At 49.4% G+C, this 21,395-nt stretch overlaps 1 protein-coding gene across 7 annotated transcripts in view; it reads right to left on the bottom strand.

Annotated features, from left to right (window-relative positions):
* The window catches only part of LOC146871232 (ATP-dependent chromatin remodeler CHD8-like), a 2,388,691-nt gene that overhangs the window by 1,596,381 nt on the left and 770,915 nt on the right, over nucleotides 1-21,395 (bottom strand). For all 7 annotated transcript variants that reach the window (XM_085650618.1, XM_085650635.1, XM_085650640.1 and 4 more), the window contains exon 17: nucleotides 19,806-20,001. In XM_085650618.1, the coding sequence (XP_085506744.1) occupies nucleotides 19,806-20,001 (196 nt within the window). The remainder of the gene's footprint in view (nucleotides 1-19,805; nucleotides 20,002-21,395) is intronic.

Raw genomic sequence — 21,395 nt, 5'->3', positions numbered from 1 at the left:
TAAAGGGCCACCTTTCTCTCCCAACCCCTGTATGCGAATGCCCCGATGTTAACACCATCTCTTAAAGTCTGGGCAAAAGGTTCAGCATACAGATCGAACAGGAGTGGGGAGAGAGGGCAGCCCTGTCTGGTGCTCCTCGAGATGTCAAATGGGTCAGATAGAATACCGTTAACCAATACACGGGCACCAGGGCTCCAATAAAGAAGACCAACTGCCCTACGAAATCTACCCCCCACGCCGAATTTTGCCAAGGCCTCCGACAGATACAACCAATTGACTTTGTCGAAGACCTTGGCAGCGTCAAGCGTGAGAAGCGCCAAGGGCAAAGACTTCGAACATGCCATATCTATTAACCCAATCAAATCAAAAGTCAGTTCAAAAAGCTGTCGCCCCTTAATAAATCCTTTCTGATCAGTGTGTAAAATTGTGGGAGCGACCAAGGCCAATCTCTTTGCAAGAATGGAGGCAAAGATCTTATAGTCTCCATTCAAAGCAGAGATCGGCCTATAAGAACCACACGCTGTTGGGGGTTTCCCCGGTTTCAAAATTACAGTTATGGATGCGTTATCCCATGAAACGGGTGGTCGCACTCCATCTAGCAAGATCTGATTGAACAGTGTGACCAGGAAGGGGACAAGTTCCTGCTCCAAAGTTCTATATATTTCAGCAGGCAGGCCATCAGGCCCAGACGCCTTTCCTTTCTTGGCATCCTGGATGGCTTTCCTTACCTCCTCTTCCGAGATTTTACTATCTAGCATTGCTGACTGATCAGCAGAAAGACTTGGAAGGTCTATTTTCATAAGCCAATCATTGATAATAGTAGTATCCAATTTCTTGTCTTCATGATAAATTGCTTGATAGTAATCTCTAAATGCTGCTCTAATATCTGCATCTGAAGAAAGAGGGACGTTGTTGACAATGATCTGGTTGATGTTATTACGGACCTGATCAGTTTGGGCTTTCCATGCCAATAATTTACCAGCACCCTCTCCATACTGGAAATGTGCGATTTTACTGGCCTCCCATCTTTCCTAAAGCCGCCGGTTGAGAGTCGAAGTCAATTGGCCCCTTAAAGTAAGTAGCTTAGCCCGCAAAAGTGTTAAAACATCATCTGTGGACGCTAAGTTGGCATCAATTTCGGTCTGCGTCTTAGACAAATTCGCCTCCACAGAAGCAATGGCCTCTCTGTACTCCCTCCTTCTATATGACACCTTGCCCTTAATAAGGCCTCTCAAAAAGGCTTTGAGTGAGTCCCAGACCACACCGGGTACTGCAGAGCCCTCATTTACCTCTAAGAAGGACCCCACCTCAGTTTTTAAAAAGGTGACATCTTCAGGATGAGAGAGTAAAGTGCGGTCAAAAGACTAAGTCTTTACCACGGCAGAAGTAGGTACCATTAGTTCCAGGAATACAGCTGAGTGGTCGGATAAGTGTGACGGAAGATATCAGATGTCCCCAACAGCGTCAATTAAACTATGGTTGATTAACATAAAATCTATCCTGGACAGATGCTTATATTTATAATTTCTGAAAGAAACCTTTAACTGCTGCCCGGCCCTTAATCTCCATATGTCTACATATCCGTACTGTTTCATTGCATCCAACAAGAAAGATCTTGATTTCGAAGGGACACGAGATCTACTGTTATGAGATTTGTCCAAGATTGGATCTAAGACGATGTTGAAATCACCAGCCAATATCACTGGTTCCGGGAAGGACAAAAGATGGGAAAAAATCACTTCCAAAGATGACGGATCGTCAAGATTGGGGCCGTAGTACCCAACCACTGTGAAGCGAGTTCCCAAAATTGCCAGGGAGGCAATAACCCATCTCCCCATAGGGTCAGCCTTAAAGTCTAGTACCCTGGCCTCAAGATACTTTTTGAAAATCAATGACACGCCTCGGGAGGTCATGGATTGAGAGGTCGATATTGTGAAATCAATCCATTTATTCCCTTTAACCAAGGTGTCAATTTCAGATTGGGTCAAATGTGTCTCTTGGAGGATGATAACCTGGGCATCCGAATCCCGGAGGTACTGCATCAATGTTCTAGCCCTAGATTTAGTACGAAGCCCATTGATGTTCCAAGACAATCTTTAAACTAGCCATCCCCGCTGATCCAGAGCACAGCCAACCTTGCCTTTATAATACGACCAAATGTATACTGACCCACCTCCATGAAAAAATTGCAGCATAATATGAAAACAGAACAAAACTAATAAAGAAATAAGAAAGTTGGCTGATAAGGAATTTTATAAATCTTACCCGTGAATCCCCCCCCCCGCACCCCTCCACCCCACACCCCCCCCCATGGAGACCCGTGGTGTATCTAACCGGATCAAGTCCAGTAGATGACACCCCAACCTCAGGCTCCCGTTACTCCCCACCCTAATCCCAACACCTAAAAGTAGAATATAAAAAAAAAAAAAGGAGTGATCCACCTTAAGTGATATTATATGTTTAATGTATATATTAAAAAAAAGGAAGAGAATTTCTCGATTCGCTCTTTCTTTCCTTTTTTTTTCTCCTTTTGCGAAATAGCTACATTGCTATTTATAATGTTATATTTTTTTCCCTTCTTTCTCTTTTCTTCCCATTCCGTTTTTTTCTCCTTTTTTCTCCTTCTTTCCCTATGCTTTCTCCTTTTCTTTCCTTTTCCCTTCCACTTCCCCCTACTTCCATTTACTGAAACTACAATAACTAGAAGTGGCCACGACAACTATGTGACACCAAGAGACCAAGAGACAAGAGGGTCAAGTGCTATTTACCAGATGACTTGTTACCTATGTCCAGAAGGAATTCATCGGCTGCTTGGACCGACCTAATATTTACCATCTTATTATTATACATAACCCTCAGGGACGCCGGGAACACCAATTGAGCTGAAGCACCCAACTTCCTGAAGGCCTCCAACCGCCTCCCGAACTCCCATTGCTTCTCCAGCGTTGCCCTAGATAAGTCAGACCTGATAAGGAAAGTAAACCCCTTACCAGGTAGGGACTTCTGCTCTTTGAGGGTGTACGTATGAAAATTAACAAGAATTTTGCGTGGTTTTGGCCTTTGGGGGTTCAGTCTAAAGGGTTCCCTATGAACCCTCTGGATATCAGTTGCCAGCTGCTCCAGAGATTGATCTAAGCATAATGCTTCTTTCAGCAAGCGGACAACAAACTGCTTAATATCGGAACCCTCAGATCCCTCTGGAACATTAAGGATACGGATGTTTCCTCTTCTTGCGTTATTTTCCAAAATCTCCATCCTGTCTAACAAGGCCTGGTCCTCTCTTTTAAGTTTGATAATGTCCTCTTCTGCTTTATCTAGATGTACCGACATTGTAGCTAGCTTTTCTTCCAAAACCCCTGTCCTTGTTGACAGCCCATCAATCTTATTATCTAGTGACTGGCAGAAATCCCGGATCTCCATCTGCATAGATGAGGAATTCTCGAACCCCTTTTTTATGTCCTGAGACAAAGTAGTAAACATCCCAAACAAAGAGGCTGCCGAGACATTTGCCAATATTTCTTCCTTGTCACAAGATAAGGTAGAAGACATAGGGACAGGCACTTCCATGGGTAACTTCATAGATAAGTCTGTTACATCGGCCCCCCAAGAAGCCTGGCCCGTGTGATCAAGACCCCCCTCCCTGGCTTCTACTGCGCTCCTCACATCGGAGCTGACAGGTATTACACAGTCACCACCTTCCTCACCGAGAAAAGCTCCATTCACAGGTATATTTATAGGTGGAGGGACTATTAAGAGTACTGAGGCAGCTGGGACTACTGGTGCTGGCTCCCCCACGATTACCCCAGACCCCCCAAGAGCCAACAGGGCGGGTGAAGCATATAAAAGAGGGGGGGTTACCAGAGACGGGGATAAGGTAGAAAGGGTCGCTGGAAGAGAGTCCATTAAAGTAGTCATTGCCTGTGATTCAACAAGATGCAGAATCTGTGCGACAACCTTAAAATACGAACGAAGGGATGGTGTAATTTTGAATGAGACTTCAGCTCCTGCAGGAAAGTTACGTGTTGCTTTCCCTCTGGTTCCCTTAGATTTCACTTCAGCAGATAGATAAGAAGAATCTCTCTTACCTCTTTGGGGCAAAGTGGTGACGCAGGACAAGGTGGAACTAGGGACAGGCTCCCTTATGGGTAGTCTGGCCGACGCCTTACCTCTTCTACGACCACCTCCCCTCCCTCTCCCCTTACCTCTGGGCACTTGATGGTACTGTAAGTGCAAACCTTCTGAATCATGTGATTTCCCACAGGGGGGTAATTCTGAGACTGACTCCTGCACCTTCTTGTCGCTGCCGCTACACCCATCCATTACCCTTATGACTTCCTCGGAGTGAGCAATCTCTTCAAAGTCCTGAATGGTGGTATCCTCAGCACATACAGCGCGCACCAAACTGCGTGCTCTCCGCTCTCCTGCCGCGCCGCAGCTCCAGGGCGGCCGAAGACCACGACCACCGGACCAGTGGACTGCCGGTAGAAACGGAAAAACTGAGGGAAACAGGGATATCAACCGTGCTTCCAAAAACGCCGCTGACCGGAATGCTGCTGCCGCCGAAGGTGCGTGTCATCGAAAGGGAGAACAGACCCAGGTCAAGGAGAGAGTTCTCTCCGCCCAGGCGTCAGCCCCAACCTGCAAGCTGTTACATGCCGTAGACCCAAAAGAAAAGAAACGCCAGAAAATCCAAAAAAGAAAGCCAACTGAAGCAAACTGAAGCAAGCGGAAGACTCAGGGAGCAGAGCACAGGTAGAAAACCGTGTTGGTGTCCGCCATCAGGGCTCAGGCAGAGGAAAACGGGAGCCTAATTCACGGAGCACCGCGGCAGATCAGCCGACTGCCGCCATGTTCTCCTTCCCCGGAATCCTATGTTCTCTCTTGTAACTAAGATTAATGGATTGCTGAAAAACTGGTATGATAATCACCTTATAGATGATGATGAATTTTTGTATTTGGAAGTAAATCGTCCACGTTATCCTGGTCTGTACACTTTGCCGAAAATCCACAAAGACCTCCCATTTCCACCAGGGAGGCCAATTGTGTTTGGGATTTGGGGACCCACGGAGCGTTTATCTCAATTTGTAGACCTATTTTTACAACCAATGGTGACTAATCTGCCGGGATTAGCCGTCCAAGGGGTTGTGGTGATTACAGGCCTAATACCCCTTTGGCTGGTTATAAACTTATATTGGAACTGATAACGGAAATTGGAGTGGCTGATTTAAATGGACATTTAATTAAGGGTCATATACCAGCATTTATATTTATTTGTGGATACTGAAAGAAGATATACATGATTCTGTGAGGCATTTTGAACATATCAAGAAGAAAGCCCTGAGGAAGTCGTATGGGTTAAACCCCTTTAAACGACAAAACGCGTTGGGAGTGGAAGACTCTTTTGAAAATAAAAGAAGAACAGAAGTCTACATTGAATATTCTTTAATTTAGATTTATTGTTACATTGTGAATTGATAGATTGCGTGTGCATCAACAACAGTAATTGCAGAGCTTGGGTACATTGTTCTGCAACAAATAGGGGGTAAAGTAGCAAAGAAACGTAAAACTCTTGACAGGTAAATGAATTCCAGCTAATTTCGTACAAATGTAGCAGTACTTGTGTTATATCTTCACTACTAAATCAGTGCCCTATTTGAGTTCGGCAACCTACCTTTTCGGCGTAAACACTGGCAGTTTGGCAATCCGAAGCAATATCTATCGCACAAACGTATTTTTTTCTTTTGCTTTTGCCAATGCATTGCTTTTCTAATCTTGTTTTCCGAAGGGTCTGCTTCCATAGCTTTGCATTCTTGGGTACAGTTGTATTGTGAGACACCAGATTGCATAGAGCGCACTATTTCAGGCTTCCCTGGCTTGGGCGCTAAGTGAAAGTGACAGAAGATCTTCCATTATTCACATTACCTGCCAGATAGTTAATAAATATGTCCGAGTCTGTTGCAGCAGAGTGAAGCGAGAGTGGACAAAGCGTTGCATTGTGCAGCGGCCTGTTACAACATGCCTGTGAATATTTCATAATGGGGCTGAAGCCTTGCAGTAGATGGCAGCAGGTGGTGACCACACGTAAGGTGCTCAGGAGGGCTTTGTCTAACGAAAATGTACTTCTTGCAGTAAAAGTGAATCTACAGTAGCGTAACAATTCAAAAGCCAACCGGGTTCCGCCAAGGCAACCTTGGCGGGAACCCGGTTGGCTTTTTAATCACGAAGATGATTGGCTTCTCGCGCCCCTCCCTTCAGCTCGCGACTGAAGGGCTGCGGAAACCCCGCAGCTGCGGCAGGGTGAGGGCTGTTTCTGCGCTGCCCGTGCAGGGGTTGGGTTACAACAGGGAACCAGGCACCCGCTCACCTGTCTGAGTAACATACATGTCGGCGGCGACTGGGGTGAGCTGCTCGGCCTGGGGAGGCGAAGTGGCGGCGGTAAGCTGGTGCTCGGTGTCGGCACGGGTCTCCCTCTGATAGCAGTGGAGTGACTCGGCCTGCTCAGGCGGTGCTATGGCGTCTGTCGCACAGGCTGTCTTTCGGAAACTGACTTGCTGGCTCCCGCTCAGCTGTCATCGCAAGCCTGGCAACAACTGACTGAAGAGCAAACAACTGACGGGCAACTGACTGCTGAGCAAACAACTGACCGAAGCAGACTCCCGCCAAAGTTCGCACCAAATTCAAACATAGTGCATCCCAGCTAATGAAGGAGTGTGTGGGAGGCCACGAGTGAGAGAGCCAATCCCGGTGGGCGGGGCTACAAGGAGACAAAACGGCAACAAGGAGGGACTAAGAAGCCTCCTTTTCAATCCTGAACCTGCGTTTTGCATGCAGGATGAAGCCAGCCAATGAGGAAGATGGGCGGGGTTTCAACTCCGTCTCCGAGAGCTTTGGAATCTGTATTGATTCCAAGAAGCTCTTGTAGACGAGAGCAGCGCATTTGCGCTGCTTTCCGCAGCCGAGACCTAAAAATGTTACTGCTTGAGGCAGTAAGTGATCTCCAGAGTGCATGTCTTCTGTGTTGTCTCAATATTTTATGCTGCAGCCCAGACCAATTTTCGTCAATCATCTGTTAGCGATGGCAGAAAGAAAACAGACACAAAACCAATCTGAGTGACCCCGGCAAAAGAAGCTAATACAAAACATCTAAAAGAAGGAGGAGATATTTGGGCAAGATCATAAATGGCACAGGCATGTTAATAGGAATGCCTGTAATAGAAGATGCCATGCTGACAGCAACATAAAAAGTAGCACTTTACAGCAATGATTAATCGTTTAAGATTAGAAGTGGAAAGTGCACACTAAGCCTACAACTTCTAAAGCATAATGGTCAACGCTTAAGAAACGTCCACAATAAGAACGAGTTAAACAATAAATAAAATATAAATGGGCCTCAGACTTCATAAATAAAGGCAAAGGGCTTATTTTAACATGTGCAACAACCACTTGAAAACGTTATATTGGGTTAAAGAGACAACTAAGAGGTTTTGGATTTTCTTAAAGATTCTTGAAGAGCTACATTTACTTTTACATTTCAGTCTGTCTGAAAACAGAGGTACAATAGGTTTATGCATGACCTTCAGCAGTGCTACATCGGCTCAAGCAGACAGCTGGTGTTAGATGAAAGAGTTTAACAAGAAAGATCTTGCCTGATCCACTAAAGAAGCCGTCAATTTCAGTGAATAGACAGGGTATGTGCTTACATTATCTTATGGTGTTCCACAAGATGAAGCAAATGGGGAGAGGATGTAACATAACGGCTAGGGCGGTCGACATCAAATCTGGAGAACCGGGTTCGAGTCTCGGCAATGACGCTCAACATCCTGTAATTGTGGGCAAATCACTTAATCTCCCCGTGCCTAACAAAAATTAATGTGTCCTTATTTAACGCAACTGGTGCTCATGTAAAGCACTCTGATACACGATACCTTCGGGTCAAGTTCGCGCTATATAAAACAAAACACAAAAAAAACAAGCATTGGCATAGCCAATAGGTCTCGCTTTTGGGACCTTCTAAGTATTTAGTTATGCAGCACAATAGCCTTGGTGCAACCACATCAACTATTGCGTGGCTAAACACTTATAAGGTCCCAAAGGCGAGACCTATTGGCTATGCCAATGCTTTGTGGGTGTGTGTGTGGTTTGTGTGTGGTGTGTGTGTGGTGTGTGTGTGGTGTGTGTGTGGTGTGTGTGTGGTGTGTGTGTGGTGTGTGTGTGGTGTGTGTGGTGTGTGTGTGTGGTGTGTGTGGTGTGTGTGTGTGGTGTGTGTGTGTGGTGTGTGTGTGGTGTGTGTGGTGTGTGTGGTGTGTGTGGTGTGTGTGGTGTGTGTGGTGTGTGTGGTGTGTGTGGTGTGTGTGGTGTGTGTGGTGTGTGTGGTGTGGGTGTGTGGTGGGGGTGTGTGGTGGGGGTGTGTGGTGGGGGTGTGGGGTGGGTGGGTGTGTGGTGGGGGTGTGGAGTTGCGGGGGTGTGGAGTTGCGGGGGTGTGGAGTTGCGGGGGTGTGGAGTTGCGGGGGTGTGGAGTTGCGGGGGTGTGGAGTTGCGGGGGTGTGGAGTTGCGGGGGTGTGGAGTTGCGGGGGTGTGGAGTTGCGGGGGTGTGGAGTTGCGGGGGTGTGGAGTTGCGGGGGTGTGGAGTTGCGGGGGTGTGGAGTTGCGGGGGTGTGGAGTTGCGGGGGTGTGGAGTTGCGGGGGTGTGGAGTTGCGGGGGTGTGGAGTTGCGGGGGTGTGGAGTTGCGGGGGTGTGGAGTTGCGGGGGTGTGGAGTTGCGGGGGTGTGGAGTTGCGGGGGTGTGGAGTTGCGGGGGTGTGGAGTTGCGGGGGTGTGGAGTTGCGGGGGTGTGGAGTTGCGGGGGTGTGGAGTTGCGGGGGTGTGGAGTTGCGGGGGTGTGGAGTTGCGGGGGTGTGGAGTTGCGGGGGTGTGGAGTTGCGGGGGTGTGGAGTTGCGGGGGTGTGGAGTTGCGGGGGTGTGGAGTTGCGGGGGTGTGGAGTTGCGGGGGTGTGGAGTTGCGGGGGTGTGGAGTTGCGGGGGTGTGGAGTTGCGGGGGTGTGGAGTTGCGGGGGTGTGGAGTTGCGGGGGTGTGGAGTTGCGGGGGTGTGGAGTTGCGGGGGTGTGGAGTTGCGGGGGTGTGGAGTTGCGGGGGTGTGGAGTTGCGGGGGTGTGGAGTTGCGGGGGTGTGGAGTTGCGGGGGTGTGGAGTTGCGGGGGTGTGGAGTTGCGGGGGTGTGGAGTTGCGGGGGTGTGGAGTTGCGGGGGTGTGGAGTTGCGGGGGTGTGGGGTTGCGGGGGTGTGGGGTTGCGGGGGTGTGGGGTTGCGGGGGTTGCGGGGGTGTGGGGGTGTGGGGGTGCGGGGGTGTGGGGTTGCGGGGGTGTGGGGTTGCGGGGTGTACGTGTGTGGTTGTGTGTGGTTGTGTGTGTGGTTGTTATGTGTGTGTGGTTGTTATGTGTGTGGTTGTTATGTGTGTGGTTGTTATGTGTGTGTGTGGTTGTGTGGTGTGTGTGGTTGTGTGGTGTGTGTGGTTGTGTGGTGTGTGTGGTTGTGTCTATGTGTGTGGTTGGGTGTGGTTGTGTGTGTGACTAATACTAAAAGCATCTCAAAATAAAGGAACACAAACATCGTGTTTGTGGAAAGAGAAAGCACGTTGTAAGTCAAACGGGCGCAGCAAAGCATTAACACAACAACAAAACAAAAAAGATCACATAGCGAACACTGAGTGCTGATAATGGATACACACAACCCATTTTCTTAAGAGTTCGATTGCAGCCAATGTGCACTCAAACCTGCCCCCTCCTTGTGAGTTGCACCCCATATTTCATGAGTTGTAACGAATAGTTTCTTACCTGTCGGTGTAGTTTTGCAGCTTGAAGATCTTTTTTTTTTTGTAGCACAGGTGTGCGTCGACGTCCCACCATTGGGTGCAGCTCTCTTGACGTCGTCGTGCTTCCTGCGGAAGTCCCACCTTTGGGGCGCCATCTTCGGGTACATTTTTCCCTTTTTTTTTTTTTTAACCCTAGGCGTTGTCTTAATTTTCCTTTTCCAATTCTCTTTACTATTCCAATTATTCTGATCTTCTTAGTCCTTCCACCTCTATCTCCATCCTCATCTTCCTGGCGGAGGTGGGTGGGTTCTCTAGTGAATCCAGAAAGATCTTCAAGCTGCAAAACTACACCGACAGGTAAGAAAATATTCGTTTTGCAGCGTGAATCTTTCTGGATTCACTATGCTGTGCATAGACTTTGTAGCGGTTTGTTATCTCTGTGGCGGCTGGGGGGTAGATGAGTGTTGGCTGTTGAATATGTGTTGAAGCACCTTCTGTCCTACTTGTGCTTCCTTGTTCATCTGAATGTCCACGCAATAGTGCTTAGTGAACGTGTGCACTGAAGCCCATGTTGCCGCCAGGCATATGTCTTGAATGGGCGTATTTGCCAGAAAGGCAATAGTTGCCCCCTTCCTTGTGGAGTGGGCTCGTGGCCCATCCGACAGTTCCTGCCCTGCTTGTTTGTGGCAGAATTGTATTGTTAGTGCAATCCATCGTGCAATGGTGGTCTTTGTCACGGGTCTACCCAGGAAGCTAGTTGCAAAGGAGACAAAGAGCTGCTTGGTCTTCCTGTGCTCTTTGGTCCTCTCAATGTAGTGCATCACTGCCCTTCTAGCGTCTAGAGTGTGCAGTGCTCTTTCTGCGCTTGTCGTGGGGTTTTGAAAGAAACTCAGTATCTGAATTGTCTGGATCATATGGAATGCCGACACCACCTTAGGCATTAAGTGTGGGTCCGTTCTTAGAACCACCCTATCTTTGTGTATCTGTATGTAGGGCTCTTGCAGTGTCAGTGCTTGCAGCTCGCTCACTCTGCGCAGCGAGGTTATCGCTACCAGGAAGGCTGTTTTCATTGTCAGCATTTGCAGCGTGGCCTTGTGGATGGGCTCAAACGGCGCCTTCATAAGTTCGGTTAGGACCACGTTGAGGTTCCATGCCGGCGGCGGCATCCTCTTTGGTGGCACAATTCTTTTCGCCCCCTCCAGGAACCTCTTTACTGCCTGTGACGTACGAGACCTCTTCCTCTCTCCCCTCGTGTGTATGCTATGATTGCCGCTAGGTGTACCCTTAGGGAGGATGAGCATAGTACTTCTTAGTAGGTGTGTGAGATATCTAAGCACCGTTGACTCGGTTGTCATTTTATTCTGTAGTTTATTTCTGCTGCACCATATTGTGAACCTTTTCCATTTCTCCCCATAGCATTTTCGTGTTGTAGGTCTCCTTGCCTCCCGCAGCACTCGCATAGTGCTTGGAGGTAGGTTCAGGTGTGCAAACTAAGTCTTCAGGAGCCATGCCGCCAGGCTGAGGCTCTCTGGTTCTGGGTGCAGGACCTCTCCATTCTGCATGAAGAGCAGGTCCTTTCTTCTTGTGAAGAGTGCCTTGTGCCATTTCCACTATTTGAGAGAACCAGGTCTGCCTTGCCCACTGCGGTGCTCCTAGGATCAGTGTCATGTTGCTGGTTGTGCACTTGTCAAGCACCCTGTGTAACAGCGGTATCGGTGGAAAAGCGTAGGCAAATGTCCTTGACCAACTTATCCATAGGGTATTCCCTTGCGATTGCTGTTCTGGTTGTCTGGATGCGAAGTTTTGGCATTTTGCATTCAGGCGTGTTGCAAACAGGTCTATTGTCGGTGTTCCCCACCTCTGGAACAGCCTCTGCGTTTCCTGTCCATTGAGCTCCCACTCGTGGGATGCCGATGTCTGTCGGCTGAGCCAGTCTGCCTCCACATTGTCCTTCCCCGGTAGGTGTATGGCCAGCAGGTCTATCTTGAGTGGGATGGGCCATTTCCAAATATCCTGTGCCAGAGAGGAAAGGGGGAACGATTGTGTCCCTCCCTGCTTGTTGATATAGAACATGGTAGTCGTATTGTCCGTCTGTATCAACACTTTCTGGTTGTATAGCTGTTTCTGGAAGGCCTTCAGGGCTAGCAGGACAGTCTTCAATTCCGGGTAATTGATGTGTCTGACCGCATCTGCCGGAGTCCACAGACCCCTCACCCTGAGTTTGTTCATGTGTGCTCCCCATCCTATTTGTGATGCGTCCGTGGTAATGATCACAGCTGGGTTTGGTGGTTTCAAGGTCTTTCCTGTAGTTAAGTTCTCCCTGTTCCACCATGTTATCTCCTCCTGCACGGCGTGCGTAACAACCACTAGATCCTCCCAACTCCCGCTTGCTTGTGACCATTGCTGTTGCAGCCATTCTTGAAATGGTCTCATGTGAAGCCGTACATTGGGGACTAGGTGGATGCATGACGCCATCATCCCCATGATCTTGCTCACTGTTCTCACTGTCAAAACTCGCCCCTTCTGGTAGAGGCGCGTCTCGTTCAGCAGGGCTATTGTTCTTCTGTCGCTGGGCATCACCGTGCCGTCTATGGTGTTGATCTTCGCTCCCAGGAAGATCTTCACCTGTTCTGGTTCTATCGATAACTTCCCCCAGTGTATCAAGAACCCCAGGTTTGTTAGTGTTCTTGTTACCCGTTCTGCATGCTCCTCGCACTTGTCGCGAGTGCTTGCTTTGACCAGCCAGTCGTCTAGGTAAGGATACACATGAATCCCTTCCCTTCGTAGGTACGCTGCTACTGCTGCAAGGCATTTTGTGAAGACCCTTGGGGCTGACTTTAGGCCGAATGCCAGGGTTGTAAACTGATAATGATCAGGGTTGTAAACTGATAATGATCCTGGTTGATGTTGAACCTTAGCAGGTTTTTGTGTCGCCTGTTCATTGGGATGTGCAGGTAGGCGTCCTTGAGGTCCACGGTGGCCATGAAGTCTCCGCCTCATATGTGGGGTAGCACTTCTTGCAGTGATGTCATTTTGAATTTTTGCGTCTTTATGAATTTGTTTAGGAACCTTAGGTCCAGGATGGGTCTTAGTGATTCGTCCACCTTTGGTACAAGGAAGTAGTTTGAGTACACTCCCTTGTTCCTTTCTCTGCGTGGCACTGGTTCTATGGCCTTCTTTTTCAGTAGTTGAAGTGTCTCCTCCCTGAGATGAGTGAGCTCCTGACACGAGCACTGTCTTCTCTTTGGTTTCTTGTTTGGAGGCCTTTTCTCCAACTCTATGCAGTATCCGTGCTGTAGGACGTTGAGAACCCATTTGTCTGATGTTATTTGTTGCCATTGTCAAAGGTAGAGGACCAGTCTTCCGCCTACAAGTGTTGCATGCTCGTAGGCGCTTGTTTTGCGTAACCCCCTTGGTCTTCTTACATGGCGCTTCACCCTTCGGGGTATGCTGTGGGTGAGCGTCCTTTTGTGTGTGTAGTCACTTAGATGAGGGTTGGTCTCCCCCTCTCCTCCTTTGGCCACGTCCGTTTCCTCTCCCTCGAAAGGACTGGCCTCGAGGCTGGTACTGCCAGTTCTGCTTCTGCTGTCCCTGCTGGCTGTGGCTGTCACCCTGCTGCCCGTGCTGGAATGTCTGGTGCGACGTACCCTGCTGGCTTCCTCCCCTTCCGTAGGGTCTCCGATTTGGGGTGCCTCTTCGTATTCCTCTGAATTGCAGGGCTCCCATGGATCTTGCTGTCTTATTTTCCTTTTTCAGCTAGGTGAGCTTCTCGTCCACAGTTTCCCCGAACAGCGTTTCACCGTTGAAAGGGGTGTTCAGTATGTTATTCTGGACTTCCTGCTTGAATCCAGAAATTCTGAGCCAAGCCTGTCTCCTTTCAGTGATCCCTATGGCCATCAGTCTGCTCGAAGTTTCCGCCCCGTCCAATGCAGTCTTGATGCATGAGTTGGTGATATTCTTCCCTTCCTCCACTAGATGGGAAGCTCTTTGACGGTACTCTTCTGGGAGATGCTTGACTAGTTCCCCCATCTCATCCCAGTGCTGGTACTGGTGTCTGTTCAGTAGCGCGTTTGAGTTCGCCATGCGCCAGTGCATTGCTGCGTTTCTTTCTACCTTCCTTTCAGTGAGGTCCATCCTTCTGCTCTCCTTATCAGGAGGTGGCCCCGAGGTCGCCGGCACATTGGCCCTTTTCCTGGCCGTGGAAGCAATGATGGAATCTGCCGTGACCGATCCCTTGATGTAAGGAGGATCCTGCGAGGAGTGCTTGTACTTCTTTTCCGTTCTGGGTGTGATTGACCGGCATGTTCCCAGTTCCTTGAACGCCTCCTTCCCTTGGTTCATCACGCTTTGGGGCAGGGGGAGGAACTGGCTCCTCGTCTGGATGGGGAGCAGAGTTTCGAGTAGGAAGTCTGCTTTCTGCTTCTCCTCGTCCAATTTCACACCAAAGGCTGCTGCAGCACTCTTGACGACCATGTTGTACGCCCCGATGTCGTCAGGCAGCGAAGGCCTCGAAGGATACGAGTCCACGGGCTCTACAGGGGTTTTCGGTGTCGATGTCCTGCCATTCCAGCTCCTGACTCGTCGACGGCGCCGAGCCGTAGAACGACTGCTGATCCTCATAATCACCTTCTCCCTCATATTAGGGGCCTTCTTCCTCCTCTTCAGGACCTCTCGACTGCTCTTCGGCGTCGAAATCCCATTCTTCCTCGATCTCCACGACATCCGTCGACGGGACCGTTGGGATTTTGAATTGTTTCATTCGTTCGTCGAACTCCTTCTTCCTCTGAAGGATGCTCTCCATCTCCGCCTCGAGCCTTCTCTTTTTCTTCTCCATGCTTGAGATGTGCTCGGCGTCGACCGCAGGTCTCTTCGACGGAGCTTGCGTCGACGCGGTCTTGTCTTTCGTCGCCGAACGTCCCACCTCGTGGGTCTGTTTCGACGAACTCTGCCTCTCGGCGGTCTTCGGCACCTAGGAGTCCTTCTCGAAGGATCCGCTCGGCCTTTTGTCCTTTGAACCACTGGCAGAAGTCGAAATCTTCGGCGCCGCTGTTTCCTTCGAGGACTTTGACTCATTTTTTCGAGAGTCACCATCTGATTTTCTGGGCCCTTTCGGTGGTTTTGTACTCGACGTGTCTCTTACCTCGTCAGGCGTTTTCTTATCTGTCTCTGCGACCGTGAAGACATCAGGTCCCTCGGCGACGTTGTCTTCATCGTCGGTGGATAGGCCCAGATCGTACAGCGCCGGGGCCTTACCCTTGCCTTCCATGCTGAAGTTGGCTCTCCTCTGACGTTCTCTCACCCGGAGAGTCTTCGGCGCGAAGGCAGAACAGGCATTGCAGTCCTTGCTCTCGTGGACGAACGGCAGGCAAAGGTTGCACACCGGATGTTGGTCCTTCTGCGCGAACTTGTGGTGGCAGTTAGGGCAGAACTTAAATGGTGTCTTGTTGTGAGAAAGTGGCTCTGTATATACTGTTCCCTAATAGGTACAGGGTGTACAGGGTCCACAGTCCCCCAGAGGCTGATAGAGGTCAAAGTTAGGTATGACCTTACTCTCAAAAGTGGTAGCTTGGTCGAGCAGTAAGGCAGTACCAGAGGACAGTGTAAAGCATTTATTGTACACACTCAGTCAGCAAATGGTTTCACACACTCAATAACTGAACTCTAGGCCAATGGGTTATATATATAAAATATATGCTTGTTTTATTTTTAGAACCACACAGGGGGTAAAAATATACTTTCTCAGAATGCGAGGTTGAATATAAATACTTTTGTCTTAAGCAATAAATTTGTGTAAACAGTCACAGTTGGTTGCAATAAACAATCCTATTTCCTAAACATAACAATGCATTGAGCTCAATGGTAAATTCAGGTTATTTGTAATAAATTACTTTTCAGATTACTTTTGGAATTCCAGGTCTGGCTCCTAGAACCAGCCTTGGGTCAGTATTCAGAATCAAGTGATGAAAGTCGACTTAATAACTGTAATGATTTTTAAATAATATTTAGCTATTTCAAAAGTTAGCACTTAGAAAATATTTCAAAGAAAACATTCAATGGATCTCTATGGCAAGAAATTCAAATTGCAGGTAGAGTACTTTATCGTTACGTTAGTAATCCAGGACTGGGTGCCTAGACCCAGGACTGGGGTCCTTATCAAAAGCAGGTAAGTAATTTCGTTTGCAGAAATGGTACGATTTTAAAAGAATATTTCAAATTTGCAAAAATAGACACTTAGAAGAAATTTCACAGAAAAGCAGACAATGATTTCCTATGGGAGAAAAATGAGTTAGAGGTAAGTATAGTTGTGAACACTTTTCAGGGTCAGGGCTGGGCACCAAGATCCAGCACTGGGAGCTCACCTAGGAGCAGGTGAGTAAATTCGTTTTTGTCACTTGGCTGATTTTTGGTGAATTTTTGCAGTTTTGAAAAGTTCACACTTAGAAGATTTTTGAAGAAAAAGCCAGTCAATGTTACCCTATGAGGAAAATGAAGTTAGCGGTTTAAGGTTAAGTACTCGACTGGCAGAGATGAAATTCCGGGCATGGACTCAGGGGTCCCCCAGGGTCAGGTAGGTACAGTTGGTTCACCCTCAGCGGTTTCAGGACGGCCGGGTGCAGAGAGAGTTAGGCCCAATGTTATCCTACGAGGGATAGGGGGGCCTTGGTTGGTGGCTGCTGTCTGGCAAGCCACGCAGCTGTGGGAGCTGGGCTCCTGGTCACTTACTCAGGGCAAGTGGGGAAGTAGGTTAGTGTAGAGAGGGCACTGCCAGGGCCACTCGGGCGGCTGGGTGCAGGGTGCTTTTGAGCCTTCGGGCGCTCAATGGAAATCAATGGGAATGTTCCGGTTTGGAAAAAGGCTGCAGGCTCGGGGACGAGGATGTTTCAGGTGCCACCACAACTTCGAGAGGTAAGTTGGGTAGTTGTAGGTTAGGTGGGTACCCTGGGATTGGGCACAGGGGGCCGCAGGGCGCCGGGTGCAGGGGGGCCTTTTGACGTTGGGAATCTTACCCTCTGGTTGATCGCGGTTGGGGTGGCACTTGGTTCTGAGGCTGCAGGCTTCCTCCGGGATGTCGAGGGGGGTCCTTGGGTGCCGGACTCGGGGTCACAGTCGCCGTGGGGTCGTCCTCAGGGTCTTTGTCCACTCCGGCACTGGCCAGGCTTGGCTGGTGCAGAGTGTGTTGGGTCCGCGGTTCCGGGCTGCTGCCAGGAGTTAGGGATAGGTTTCTCGAGTAGAGCCTCTACTCATGGGAGTCCCAGGGGCTTAGAGCCAAAAGGCAGCCAGGTCCTCCGGGATTGGTGAGGTTGCTGGCCACGGGCGATGCCGCCCTGGTGCAGGTTCGAGAGTCGACAGGCCGGTAGGGCTGGGGCCAAAGCAGTTGGTGTCTTCTTCTCTTTTTAGCAGCTGCAGGGCAGGTCCTTGGTCTTCTTGCTCTTCTTGTAGTTTTCTATCTGGAATCTAAGGGAGGAAGGTTCAGGGTGCCCCTAAATACTAAATTTAGGGGCGTTACAGGTAGGTGAAGGCCAGGGACCAATTGGTACCTGTCCTGGGGTGGTACACCCCCTATCCTGCCTCTCTCCTGTGGGAGGGGGGCAGTAGCCTAATCCTGATAGGGTAGGGCCTCCCATCTTCAAGATGGCGAGAGCCCGGAGATGTGTTTCACCTCGCCTCCCCCACCTGAGGGGTGGGGTGGGCAGGCTGGCACATCCCCTGTCCTTGTATGGGGTTTCCGGCCAAGCTTCCCGCCAGAGTGGGGGGTTGCAGTGGCCTGGGGAAACTCCAAATGGCGGTATGCCTTTGAAGCTTCCCTTTGCTCATCCTGGGGGAGGAGATTTCTCACCTCACCCAGGATGTGCATTGTTGCAGGCCCGGGAGAGCAGGGGCTCTCCCACCCAGGGGTCCAGCAACGTGTCTGCTGTGTGGCAGCCTGGGCAGCCTCAGAGCAGACGTGGATTGTAGGTTAGCTGTGAGGGGGCATCTCTAAGATGCCCTCTGGGGTGCTTAGTACATTAAATCCCACACTGGCATCAGTGTGGGTTTAATATGCTGAGAAGTTTGATACCAAACTTCCCAGTCTTCAATGTTGCCATTATGGTGCTGTGGAGCTCGTGTTTGACGAGCTCTCAGCACCATGTACTCTTAAATGGCAGCACTGCACTTACAGTGCCCAGGAATGGACCCGGGTACTGTAGGGGCACAGGGCTCCTGCTCCTGTGCCCACACCATAGGCGTAAGGCACCCAGCCAGAGGGGTGACTGACATATGCCTTGGCAGTGTAGGTGATGGGCATGGCACACAGATGTGTGCCATGTCGACTCTTTGTTTTGTCCTGCACCCAGACACTCAGCCTGCAAGGCAGTGTGTGTGTGTAAGGGTACAGGGCCTCGGAGGGTGGCACAATGAGTGCTGCAGCCCTTAGAGGCCTTCCCTGGCCACAAGGCCCTGGGTACCTAGGGTACCATTTACCAGGGGCTGACATGTGGCTAGGGTTTGCCAATTTGGAGTTTGTGTGGTTTAGGGAAGGAACATAGGCCCTGGGCACCTGATTGGCAGGAACCCAGGGTACACTCAATCAAAGTACATTCAGCAATTTAGCAAAAAGTGGGGGCATACCATGCAAGAAAGATGGCACTTTCTCACACTTGTCCATTGCGCTCAGAGCCTCTGAGTGCGCATTTTCCTCTGTGCGTCGAAGAATTTCGAGGATCCCCTCCTTCTTCGTCGTCCCGGCTGTAATACCTTTCTCTCTGTAGTCTTCCAAAGGTTCTCCTTCGATGAAACTCGCGTATTTTCCTTCTTCCTTTGTCTAAAACTCTGGAGCTTCTCGATGACGATCCAGACCCAACGGCAGAAAAAAGAATCTGAAGATGGCGCCCCAAAGGTGGGACTTCCGCAGGAAGCACGACGACGTCACGAGAGGTGCACCAAATGGTGGGACGTCGACGCCCACCTGGGCTACAAAAACAAAAGAAAGACTACGAATCCGGACCCAACCACCAGATCGCGGAATAATGCACAGCATAGTGAATCCAGAAAGATTCACGCTGCAAAACTGCTGCACCCACCATAGCACTTTGAGATCTAAAGCGCTACATAGGTCTAATCGATTAACCAGTCGCCAACATGCTGTGCTATTAAAGAGAATGTGCCAAAAGTTTCCAGCTTCCTAATCATGTCCTCATGAAAGCGCCAACGTAAGGACTCCCTGAATGGTGCAACGGACATGAAGCAGCCGCTGCGATCAGAAATAAACACTGTGAACGTTGTCCAGGTTCACAGTAACATTTCCTTAATGTTGTTTAACTCACAAAACAGTAATACTAAAAGCATCTCAAAATAAAGGAACACAAACATCGAGTTTGTGGAAAGAGAAAGCACATTGTAAGTCAAACGGGCGCAGCAAAGCATTAACACAACATGTTCTTTGATGTTTTTTGAACGAGAACATCAAAGGGGCGCCGCGAAAGTGATCGCGGGCGAAGGTGAAAGTGATGGCGGGCGCTTAATGAGCAGGACGAGGTTTGCCAGCCTCTGCTTCCAATCGCGCTCCCGCGCACATGCACTGTAGCTCTAGGCTGGCCATGGTATTATTTTTTGAGCCCTCACAAAGAATCTCGCCAGATCAGCGCATACGCTGGGTCAGGCGAGACCTAAAAAAGGAAGTTTCTACAGTATGTATATAAAGAAAAAGGTACGCATAAGGCTATTTAGTATGATTGTGCTTGACCTAAACTAATATACAAGCAGAAGAGCCATGTGAAAAAGTTTACAAAAAGTTTCCATCTCGCTTGTATTTTGGAAAATACTGGTATAGACATGATCCTTGCAACAGCTCTTCCAAAGTGGCATAAGACAAGGGAAAGGGACTGTCAACTTGGGTTTGGTCTAGCGAGCGCCGATTCAGAGAGAGAAGCACCATATAAATTTGAAAGTAACAGTCAAAGTCATCATAGGGGCATTATCATAGGCCAGTCAAGAGACAAAATTCTAGAAGCATCACCTGGAGGTCGTTCTGAGGGTTCCAATCCGAATCAAATATGATGCAGGTGTCCGCTGCAGTCAGGTTGATTCCCAATCCCCCTGCACGAGTACATAGCAGGAAAACAAAACGGTCGGAATCAGGTTTACTAAAACGGTCGATAGCTGCTTGACGCAGGTTTCCACGTACACGCCCATCGATGCGTTCATACAAGTATCTATGGAGAAACAGAACAAAAAGAGACTTAAGGAACTAAGACAGTCACAAGCAGGGCTAGATTGCGAGAAGAGATTGCCTGGAGTTATCCTCTGTTCCAGAGGATAACTCATTATAGTCAAGTACTGAATTCTTATGCACTTTCTCACAGAGATATGGAAATGTTACTTACGTGTAATCATAGTTCTGCATAGTAGGTATTCTCTTTGAAGTCATGATCATAGAATAGTTCTGCTTGCATGCGGGGATGCTGGAACACTTATACATATTTTCGGACGCTGGAGATAGCTACCTCATTGTCGAACAGTCTGGTGAAACCTGCATAAATCGGTAATAGGACACCTTTAACTCAATTTACTCTGCATAAGAATCTATTGTAATATAATAACCATTTTAAATCTAAAACACATTGTAGCATTTAAAATGGAAATGTGGGGACGCTATCCTGCAGACCTCCAGGCTACAAGGGCCGGTCAGACTTGACAATATGGACATCAATTTCTATCCTGACTTTACTCCGGCGGTCCAAAAGCAGAGACTGAGTTTTCTCGGTGTCAAACGTCGCCTAAGGGACCTGAATATCAAATATGCGATGCTTTTTCCGGCTAAACTGAGGGTGGAGGTGGATGGCCGCACGCACTTTTTTGATCGTCCCGAGGCGGCCGGGGACTGGCTGGACACTCTGCCCGGAGATCGGGGCCGGGGAGGTGGGGGGGGGAAGCGGTTGGTGGGGAGGGCCCGCCGGATCCGGACTGAGGGACTAATGGTAGGCCTTGCTCTGGACTGTGTTATTGTCACCATTGACTGTTAGGGTAAGTTCCCCTCCTGCGGAGGTCGTGTGGGGTCTCTTGGGGGATCTCCCTCCTCCTCTGGGGGACTAGTTAGTTTTCTTTCCATGGGGCGACAGGCACACTGCACTTTGGGGGGGCTGTTTGGGCTCATGCAGGGGTGCAGGGTGGGGGGAGTTCTGTTGGGATGGGTGGGTTGGGGTGGGGTGTGGTTTGTTTCTACCGCAAGGCAAACCCTTTATTGTATTTGGTTTTTTGAGATGCTCTCAGGGGGACAAATGATGGCTTCTGTCTGTGATGGGGGGTAGGGACCTGACTTTGCTGTCCTGGAACGTTAACGGACTGGGTGATAGGATTAAGCGGGGTGTGGTCCTGCACTATCTGAAACGGATTTCGCCTGATGTGGTCTTTTTGCAGGAGACACACCTCATTGGTAACTCCTATTGTGCCATGAATAGACGTGGTTATCGTTTGGTGGCCCACTCGGGCTTCACATCGGGCTCGCGAGGGGTGGGCATTATGGTCAAGACCTCGCTCCCGCTAGAAATAGACGAGGTGCGCCATGATGAGAGGGGACGCTACACTGTCTTGGTGGGGAGAATGGAGG

Source organism: Triturus cristatus, chromosome 1_1 (assembly GCF_964204655.1).
Source record: "Triturus cristatus chromosome 1_1, aTriCri1.1, whole genome shotgun sequence".
In the NCBI taxonomy this organism is placed as follows: domain Eukaryota; kingdom Metazoa; phylum Chordata; class Amphibia; order Caudata; family Salamandridae; genus Triturus; species Triturus cristatus.
This window is presented reverse-complemented; position numbering and strand designations above follow the sequence as displayed.